General features: G+C 30.0%; 1 protein-coding gene across 3 annotated transcripts; it reads left to right on the top strand.

Moving 5' to 3' along the window:
• The first annotated feature begins 1,317 nt into the window (after positions 1-1,317).
• LOC108475592 (cellulose synthase A catalytic subunit 7 [UDP-forming]-like) lies at positions 1,318-8,120 on the top strand. 3 transcript variants are annotated; one of them, XM_053025968.1, is made up of 9 exons: positions 1,318-1,977; positions 3,619-3,717; positions 4,563-4,691; positions 4,793-5,005; positions 5,148-5,247; positions 6,055-6,218; positions 6,315-6,491; positions 6,585-6,665; positions 7,400-8,120. In XM_053025968.1, exons 1-9 carry the CDS (start codon positions 1,390-1,392, stop codon positions 7,946-7,948), a joined length of 2,100 nt encoding a protein of 699 aa, XP_052881928.1. In that variant the 5' UTR covers positions 1,318-1,389; the 3' UTR covers positions 7,949-8,120. The 3 variants fall into 3 exon arrangements, with proteins under 3 accessions (XP_052881928.1, XP_052881927.1, XP_017633064.2); XM_053025967.1 differs by having other exon boundaries at positions 3,646-3,717; positions 6,315-6,665; XM_017777575.2 differs by having other exon boundaries at positions 6,315-6,665.
• Positions 8,121-10,717: the final 2,597 nt, after the last annotated feature.

Genomic DNA, 10,717 nt, shown 5'->3' with positions numbered 1-10,717 from the left:
CAATTGTAGTTCATGTTTCAAAGGTTTAGACCTTTTTCTTCCCTTTCAAACCTCGTTCAGTTTTAAGCTACACTCTTTCAAATTGAAATTCTTTAATTGTATGTGATATCGTTTCAAACCCCATTCAGTTTTAATTCCATAATTTATTATGAACATAAGCTTTACATTAATATCTATGTATATACACATCAACATCCATATGATGTTTTTTGGAGTTTAGGGTTTTAGGGGTTATAGTTTAGTGTTTAGGGGTTTTTAGGATTTAGAGGTTTAGTGTTTTAGGGGTTATAGATTAGTGTTTATTATTTTTTGGGGGTTTAGGGTTTTAGGGATTATATGACTTTTAGCGGCGTTTTATCGAAAGCGCCGCTAATGCTCTGGTTTTTAGCGGCGTTTTAACAAAAAACGCCACTAATGCTCTGTTTTTAGCGGCGTTTTAACAAAAAACGCCTCTATTGCTCCGTGTTTTATAATTTTTGTGGTGTTTTTTGATAAAACGCCGCTAAAGCCCTATTTTCCTGTAGTGAATGACTCAATACTCTCTTTATATAGGGAGAGTTTAAAGAATTTAATTATGATTAAACTTAATCACTTTAATATTAAATTAATATAAATTCACTCCCCTCTTAATCTTTTGAATCTAACATATACAATCTATAAAATTAATTTAAACTTAGAATAAATTTATAAAAAATACACACAAAAACTAAATGAGGCTTGAACTTATAAAACGCCTTGGTCTCTAAAGATTAATGATATCATTTCAATCAAAGCTTTATTATTTTAACAATTTCTTTCTAAGTATATTTTTATGTATTTTTTCAATCTGAGTGTGTAATAATTGAATTCTTTATTATTTATATTCTAGATCATTATTTTATGAACCACGGTGAAAGTATCATGGATGTCCATATGCTAAGAGTTAGATTGCATATTGTTTCCTCTACTTAAAAAATGAATAAATTAATTATTGTATATTAGATTAAAGAGCAAACTAGTTCTATTGTTAAAACTTTGGTCCATTTCCACTAGTAGAAATGTCTTTGTACATCAGCATAAAATATATGTGACACGTTACGTATTACTATTTAATTATTTTGTCAACTACTTTAATTTTTAATAATACAAAGAAATAAAATTTTGAACCGCATAAAACATTTACTTTTTAATTGAAATTATAAATATTATTTTATCCATCGTCCAAGGAAACAAAATATAATATAAATTCTAGTATATTCACTCACTACAGGATACTTCTATTACATATGACCAGCTGCAAGAAACGTGACACGTAGCAGCGTTTACGTCATGTGCTGTTATATATACTGAAGTTGATGAGTGAAACTTAATTGTGCGGACACCAGCAATACTAAAGTCTAACCAGCGCAGATGGAGGCTCCTCCGCCCTTCAATCTCTGCAACCCCAACAAAAAATCCGCCATTATCAACCGCTCTTACGCCCTCCTCCATTCCATAGCCATAACTTCCCTGATTTTCTACAGACTCTCTTCTTTCTTCCATTCAACACCTTCCCTCCCTCTCCTTCTAGCCTTCACCTCCGAGCTAATTCTCTCTGTACTTTGGCTGCTCAGCCAAGCTTTTCTATGGCGACCCTTCACTCGCCAAACGTTCCCCGAAAGGTTACTGCAAGACAAAAACGATGATGAACTACCGGCAATCGATGTGTTCATATGCACCGCAGACCCGGAGAAGGAGCCGCCATTGGAGGTGATGAACACGGTTTTGTCGGCAATGGCGATGGATTACCCGGCGGAGAAGCTATCGGTTTATGTTTCGGATGATGGAGGTTGTGGTTTAACTTTGTATGCAATGAAAGAGGCTTGGGAATTTAGTAGGTATTGGGTTCCATTTTGTACGAGGTTTGGGATAAAAACCAGATGCCCCAAGCTTTATTTTTCGAGGTTTGATGATGAATTTTTGGGACAAGGTTACGAAGCAGAAAAGGAGAAAATCAAGGTTTAAATCAATTTCTTTTGTTTTTTTGTTCTTTTTCCCAAAAATAATTTAGGACTAGATGATAGTAAAATTAATTTTAAATTCATCTATTTGAACTAGTTTTATTATTATATTGTATCTATACTTACTTTCATCTATAACCCATCAATTGAGTTTGAACTTTTTATCAAATTACCAAAATCCATTAAATTTACAAAACAATAGATTATTTTGTTTTTTTCTATATTTTTATATAATATATATGCATGATAGAATTTAAACTCAAAATAGTATAATTTCGTCATCCCAATTTTATCATTTCAAATAATATTACATTTAAATTTTATATCATTTTTTATAAATTTATTATAAAAAAATTTCAAGCACATTAAAAATCTTGGTATGTATTTATATCCTTTTTTGTTGCATGATGTGGGTGAGAAAATTTTATGTAAAAAATATATATATGAAAAATAAATGAGGTTTTGGTTGAAATAGTGGAGATAAGATTTTAAAAATCATGATATTTTATGTTCAAATAGATTTGATCATGGGTTGGGCTATCAGGCAGACCCAAAGGTCTGCTTGAAATTTGAGAGGGTTTGGGCAAAAATATAGGTTCGAAAAATAGACTTAGACAAAAAAATAAGGCCAGTTTAAAAACGGATCGGGCCTCAGGTAAAACTTTTTTGTCCTGGCCCGGCCCGAATTAACTAAAGGACAAGAAAAGTTGATTTTTTTAATAATATTTTCTTGTTATTTTCTCTCTATTTTTCTACTATTTTACTATTATGTTGCTAATATTTTGTTGTTATTGTTTGGATATTGTAAAACTTATTTTATTGTTAATTTTGTTATTACATTAAAGACATTTATTAATTTTGTTATTATTTTAGAGACATTTGCTTGTTATGTTGCATCTATCTTAATATTATTTTAGTATATATATTTTTAAAATTTATTTTCAATTTGTTGGGAAATATTTATTTTAATATTTTTAGTATTTTTATTGTATTATATATATTCTAAATTTATATAAAAATAATATAAAATTAATATAGGCAAGGAGGTTAGGCTCGGGTTTTAGCATTTTTATCTGGTTTGGCTTGAAAAAATTTAGACTCATTTTTCGAGTCAGGTCCGGGCCTAAGAAACGAGCCTAAATTTTTAGTGAAACCCAACTCAAACTCAACTCAGCCCATGCACACCATTAAGTTCAAGTTTTGTCATATATTTAATTTTATGAGTTTAAATTGATTTTTTAGATTTTATATAAAATAATAAATAGACATTTATTCTAGTTTTATTTAAAATTCTACCAAATAATTTTCTTAATTATAATTTATTTACTAAGGAAATATTTCTTTAGAAGGAAAGTAATTTTAGATTACACAAACTAAAGAAATAATATATTCATGTATATATATATATATATGTATTGTGTAGAGACTTGATAATGCTAAAATAATCAAGGCATTTATTTTATATATTAAAAATGTATAACCTTAATAATTTGGTTTAAACGTAATTAAAAATTTGGATGTCAATAAACAAACAGTACATTTCTCTTATTTTATGTAAGCCCAGCAGTGGAATCTTTTTTATGTACCATTTAATTATAGAAATTAACAATCACCAAGATTTGTGTTGAAAAATGTGCAGCTAAAATACAAATTGATGGAAAAGCAGGTGCAAGAAGCAGAAAGCAATGGTAAGATGCTTGAGGAATTCAATACTAAAAATCATCCTGCACATGTTGAGGTACTTCTCTTTATAAATTTCCTATTTGTTGGCAGACATACTCTGCTTATTTTATTGTCAACTTGATATTTAAAATTACTTCTAATAACTTTCTACCCACAATTTAATATGTGTATAAATGTGTATTGAATCTTAATTCGATTGTCATGAGTATTATTGTCAATGTAAGATGATGTGGGTTCAAGTATACTGAAACGTATTCTTTTTCTATTTATAAGTTGGGAGGAGATATAGGCAATTCTACAAATTGTATAAAAAAAAACAGATATGAGTAGAACCTATAGTAAGATTATTAAAAGAATGGGTCTAAAGTAAAGAAAAAATTGACTTTACATTTGTTCTAAATAATTTTAAAGTCACTAAAAATGTAATTAAATTGAATCTATAGAGACAATTAGATTTGAATATTAAAATTTTTCAAAAAAAATATTTTTCATATACATTGTTTTATTCTAATCTTATTTAGAATATTTTATTTTATATGTATTTTAATATATTAATAAATAATTTTATGAAATTTGAGACATTTATTGTAACTCACAATCTGATTACTGGACCAAAAGCTGCTAAGCCCAAGGGACCTATATTAGTCATAGCAACTAAAGGCCCCAGAAGATTTCAATTGACAAATTTAGACCCAAAGGACAGCCCTTAGGTCTTAACACTGTTTTGATTTTATTTAGTCCCTGAATTTGGAAACTTTTTTCAATTTGGTCCCTAAATATTTTTGTCCACATTAGTCCTAAAACTTGTCAATTTTTTTTTCAAATTGGTCCATTAGCTTGGATTCTGTTCAAGAGTAATGAGTGACACCCTGAGATAATGTTTTTTCCTTTTCTTTTCAGGTGATGCAAGATGAATCCCATAATGCAAACGGCACAAACCAAGTCAAGATGCCACGTCTCGTCTACGTTTCTCGTGAGAAAAACCCTTCATATCATCACCATTTCAAAGCTGGAGCACTCAATGTTCTTGTAATTTCTCCTTAATTTCCTTAATGCATTAAATTTCCCTAATTGATTCTCAGCTTCAAAATTTTGAGTCTTTTGTTTTTTTTGTTCCTTTTTCATGGCAGTTCAGGGTCTCCAACATGATAAGCAACTCCCCTTACATATTGGTTCTAGACTGCGACATGCGATGCAATGACCCGACATCTGCTAAACAAGCAATGTGTTTCCATATAGATCCTAAAATCAATTCCAATCTAGCTTTCGTTCAGTTCCCTCAAAAGTTTCACAATCTCAGTAAGATGGATATCTATGATGGTCAATTAAGATCAACATTCTTGGTACGTAAATATGCACTCAAAACTATATTATATCATTGTATACTTTCATGTATTAGGCTCAATCTTTTTCATATATTTGATGTTATTAACTGATGTTTTTCATTTTGGGTTTTAATAGCAGTTTTTGGGTTCTGAATTTTAGGTGAAGTGGCCTGGTATGGATGGATTGCAGGGACCAATGTTATCTGGAAGTGGTTTTTATATGAAACGAAAGGCTTTATATAGAGATATAGTACAAGAAGGTAACCATACAATTAGTAAATGAATGATTTTTTTTTTTTGGACAAAGCAACATTTAGTCCTTGAACTTAGTAATCGTTCCTATCTTGATCCCTAAATTTTTCTGTCAACATTAGTACCAGAACTTGATAATATTTTTTAGTGATAATGTGGCACAATATCAATGTACCATATCATCACACCTTAATAAAATCCAAATTTAAGGATCAAATTGAAAAAAAAATCAAGTCTTAGGATTAATGTGAAAAAAAAATCAAATATTTAAGGACCAAACTGAAAAATTGTCATGTTTCATGGACAAAATGTTACTTTATCCTTCTTCTTTTTTATTAATACAAGTAATATAAATTAAAAGGGAGATGATGTTATTGTCAAGACCTGAATGATAAGGTACTAGAGTTAATTTCAATCACTTCTTTTAAGTGGTTCGCATAAACGACTAAAATATAAAGATTAATATTAAGTTGTATAATAAATTACTAGAATTTATCACACCCATAATGTGAGTGAACAAAATATTTTATATTAAAAATATATTTATAAAAATATATTAATAAATGATTATTAGTGGAGTACTAATATTTTTTATATGAATTTGTTGGTCTTATATTTGATTCTGAAATAATATTTTCGATTCTTTTATTTGAATATTATAAAAAATGAAAATGTCATTATAATAATATTAATTACTTTTTAAAATAAAAGTATTTAAGTAATTTTACCATTGAATTGGTATAGAGTTGATTCGTATAATATATAATAATATAGATGCAATTAGTAAATTACATTATTTTTCATTTTGAATGCAGATACCGATTTCACTCAGTTAAAACAATATCTCGGTCCATCAAATGAGTTAGTGAAATCGCTTAAATCGGCCAAGTACAACACAGATGTCACCAGCAGATTGCTTGAAGAAACCAGATTTTTAGCCTCCTGCAAATACGAGGAAGGAACTCAGTGGGGAAAGCAGGCAAGCATATTCACATTCAAATATATACATATAACCATTATTATCATATATGCTAGTTTGATATGCTGTAAATGTTTCTTATCCTTCGAAAAACAGGTCGGGTTCTTGTATATGTCGCTGCTAGAAGATTATTTTACAGGGTTTAATTTGCACTGTGAAGGGTGGAAATCTATATTTTGTAATCCCCCAAGTCCAGCATTTCTAGGCACAGCTACAACAAAGTTGAATGACACATTATTACAAGGTTCAAGATGGAACTGTGGAGCTCTCCAAGTTACATTCTCAAGGTTTTCTCCTCTAATTTATGGGTTAAAATCAAGGATGTCTTTGCTTCAAAGAATGTGCTATGTTTACCTCTCATTGCAGCCCTTCTACTTCTTTCCTATCTGGTGTTTAGCTACTATTCCTCAACTTTGCCTCTTACATGGCATTCCACTATACCCCAAGGTGAGTTTCATTTTCATCTATGATTTTAATGTTAAGTCTTCAAATCCACTTTTTTTCAAATGTTTAAATATTCATTCATTTTCTTGAGTTTTTAATTGGGTGAACAAGTAAATTCAAATCATTTCATGTTTAGACTAGTTTCGGGTTTAAATTATTTTGCATCAAGTCATTTGAACTTGAAGTTTGAACTTTTTAGATCTTATCAGCACGAGGTTGGATCATTTTGTTTTATTTGAGTCATTTAAGATTAGTTCTTGGATATTTTGGATTTGAATCAATTTTGAATTCGAGTCAATTTGAGCTCCTATCAATTCAAGTTCGGATTATTAGCTTTTTATGATAAAATTAGATTGAGTTAGATTTAGTTATAAATTGATAAGGTTAGATTTTCAGGTTTAAGTAAGGTTGTGTAGGTTGAGGCCTTCACCTCTTGGTTGAATGTTATACTTATAATTTTAGTGCCTCCCAAATGCAAATTGTTCAAATTAATCCCTTTTAGCTTTTATGTAAAGAAACAATTGCAATTTTGGCCTTCAATTTAAGTCATTTTAATACAAAATTTTTTAACTTTGACCCCAATTTTTTTTAATGTTATCTTGGTCTCATCACATAATTCCTAGCTTTGACCCTAGGTCCAAGTAAAATTGACATGTCTTTCTTAAAATATTGCATTTATTAAAGCAGTGGGCATATGATGCAATTTATTCTGAAAGTTCTTTTTCTTAATCAAACAGGTTTCGAATTCATGGTTTATGGTGTTTTCATACATTTTCATAATGTCACAATTGAAACATTTAGAGGAAGTTCTATCAACGGGCGATCCAATAAGAACATGGTGGAATGAACAAAGGATTTGGATGATGAAGGCAATTATATCATACACCATCGGCATGTTGAATGCTGTTTTGAAGCTTTTAGGATTGAAAGAAGCTAATTTCGTCCCAACAAATAAAGTTGCCGATGATGAACAAATCACATTCTACCAAAATGGGTTATTCAATTTCCAAGCATCGACTGTCGTTCTTACCCCACTGATTACGTTGGTTACCTTGAACATGATTTGTTTCGCCGCCGGGGCCACCAGAACAATCGTCGACGGAAGTTTCAACGCGATGTTCGGACAAATTTTCCTCTCGTTTTATGTCCTAATGGTGCAATATCCTTTGATCGATGGAATGATTTTTAGGAAGGACAAAGGACGGGTTCCGACTTCAGTTACCCTATTATCTCTTGCTATTTCGGCTTCATTTTTGTGCTTTGGATCCCTAATTATCAAGTCTTAGAATTCTCAAGCTGAGCAATTTTCGAATATTTATATTAATTGATCGTGATTAACGCGATTGCAATCAGAACTGCTGTTTAAACACTTAAAATTTCGTCTGCTACTTTTGATCTATGTTCTTCTAAAGCAATTTCAGCTCTAGTGATCAAATTTGTTTGGGAGAAATTTATAAACATATTCCATACTGCTTTTCTTATCCAAATTACTTTCCAATAAGATGGAATACATCTTAATGGATCCCACACAGATGTTACTGTTTAGTCAAAGCTCTTTCAAGTCACCGTAGAAGTCTCCTTTTTATGTTAAAGTTGTTTATTTCGAATTACAAAATAATAAATACAACATACAAATTAAAAATTTTAATTTCCCAAAACATATATACGTTTTAACAAAACTTATTTTGTAAAAATAGGTTAGACAAAAATTACGTTTAAACAATTTCTATCAAAATTTATGTTGCAACATTAAGTCAACGGGTCAATGTTCCAACATGATGTATATAATAAAATTATACCTAACATTTAGACGAGACATCTCTTATGTATTGTTAGAATGTATCTAAGTAAAGTATTATGAAGAGTTAGAATGTATCTAAGTAAAGTATTTTGAAGGCTTTTATATTAAAAGTTTGATTACATTTTATACTCTCTATTAAAATAATGAGTAAATTAGTCTTTGTACGTTAGATTAAAAAGTAAATTGATCATTCTATTAAAAATTTCATCTATTTCTATTAAAATTTGGCCCATGTACGTTGACATGAGGTATACGTAGCATGTTATATGTAACTGTTTGGCTATTTAATCAAACAAACTAGTTTTTAACCATAGAAATAGATGAAAGTTTTAATTAAAAGAACTAGTTAGCTATTTGATTTGATGTACAAGAAGTAATTTGTTTATTTTTTGAGTAAATAGGCAAAATATAATCGACTCCTAATACAAGAGTTTCCAAAATATTTTTACGAATTATATTGACAAAAAACCAAAATACTTATTTAACCAATTAATTATTTACTATATTGATTACTTAATAAACATTTTATGATTAAAAGTATTTAATCAATATAGCGTGTAACATTAATTATGTAAATTACCTATCTGAGAGGGACTCAGACCACCAACCTAAGGGATATAAACTACATAATTAATGTTACGAATTATACTAACACTTCTCTAGTGAGCTTTGGAAGTCATATCATCATCAATCAAAGTATTCTCCCTTCATGAATCCTTTTAAGGCTTTTAATGGAAGAAAGAGACAAAATCCCAATGTAACGCCCCAATTTTCGGGAATCCTATGAATGTTGGCATAGGTTTAATTATGTTAGTGGGCCTCTAAAAAGCCCAAGCTTAAGATAGAACCCGGTAATTTTAGTTAATTTTTGTTCCATAAGAAAAAGGGAGTGAAATTATGAAATAGGACTTATGTGAAAATGTTTGAAAATGCTATAGGCTAAATTGAAGTGGCCAAATAAATAGGAGTGCAAAATAGGAGGATTTGCATGACAAACCTCCCATTTTACATGAAGTGGCTAGCCATCATGTTGTTGTAGACAATATGAGTACTTGATATCCATAATTTATGGTACAAATTGATACAAATTGATAATGGGTTAGGTAAATGTTCCATGATAATGGATTAGGTAAATATTCCATGATAATGGGTTAGGTAAATGTTTCATGATAATGGTTTAGGTAAATGTTTCATGATAAGAAATTCATATCTTTTGTATTAAAGAATTAAATGGATGAAATATGAAGTTTTATTAAAAGAAAAAGGGGTGAAAAGAACAATGTTTTGTCCATCTTTGTTCATCCTAGCCTAAAGTTAGAGAAGAGAAAGGAGAGGAGAAAGCTCTTAAATGTTAGGTCACTTGGGGAAGAAAATTGAAGGTAAGTTCATGGTAGTTTGCTTCTATCTTGATGTTCATGAGTTCTTCTTGATTCTATCTTAACTCTTGAAGCATATTTTGATTTTTAGTTGTGTTGTGAGCATTTAGTCATGAATTAAAATGAAGGAAATGGTTGTTGTTTGATGTTCTTTTGATGAAAAATGGAAGATAGGTGAAGTTGAGCCAAACAAATGAGCATGCATGTGCCTTAGATGCTAAAGGAAAAATCGGCTAACATGTTGTGCTTTAAAATGATGAAATGGAGATTATGCTTAAGTAAAAATCATAGATATGTGATGACTGATTGGTGATATACATGTTTAAATAACATGCATGCAAGATAGGTGTATGAAAGAGTGATTTGGTAATAAATCTGCTTGGGACAGCAGCAGTAATGTGACTTTGGAAAATCACCATAAATTGTGGGAGAAGAATTAGAAGCTGAATAAATTATGTAATTAAAGCTTATTGAGTCTAGTTTCTAATGAAATAAACAAGAACATATTTCGCATTCTGTACAATGAGAAATTTGATTCGTAATGAAGGGTGGTCAGATTAGTCAAACAGTGAAACATGGGAAACTTTGAGAAATTTCTGGTATTGATTGGCTAAACCAAAAATTCTGAAAATTTTATTGATAGAAGATATATGAGTCTATTTTCAGGGAAAATTAACGGAACTTGATTTGGAGTTTCGTAGCTCTAGTTATAAATGATTTAGTGACTGTTGCTCAGAAAGACAGCTTGCAGTGAAATTATGATTATGTGGTAAACATTGACAAAATTTGTTAATGAGTTGCTTATTGATTTCTTATAAGCTTACTATGATCTGTAGGTGTGGTTGGCGAATATTGTAAGGAGTTAATCGTAGTTTGTA

The sequence above is a fragment of the Gossypium arboreum genome, chromosome 3, assembly GCF_025698485.1.
Source record: "Gossypium arboreum isolate Shixiya-1 chromosome 3, ASM2569848v2, whole genome shotgun sequence".
Lineage (NCBI taxonomy): Eukaryota > Viridiplantae > Streptophyta > Magnoliopsida > Malvales > Malvaceae > Gossypium > Gossypium arboreum.
This window is presented reverse-complemented; position numbering and strand designations above follow the sequence as displayed.

Excerpts from the sequence above, each read along its gene's own strand:
- LOC108475592 (XM_017777575.2), top strand. The coding sequence starts at position 1,390 with ATGGAGGCTCCTCCGCCCTTCAATCTCTGCAACCCCAACAAAAAATCC. Across the intron at positions 1,978-3,618 it reads CAGAAAAGGAGAAAATCAAG|CTAAAATACAAATTGATGGA; the intron begins GTTTAAATCAAT and ends AAAAATGTGCAG. Across the intron at positions 4,692-4,792 it reads CTGGAGCACTCAATGTTCTT|TTCAGGGTCTCCAACATGAT; the intron begins GTAATTTCTCCT and ends TTTTCATGGCAG.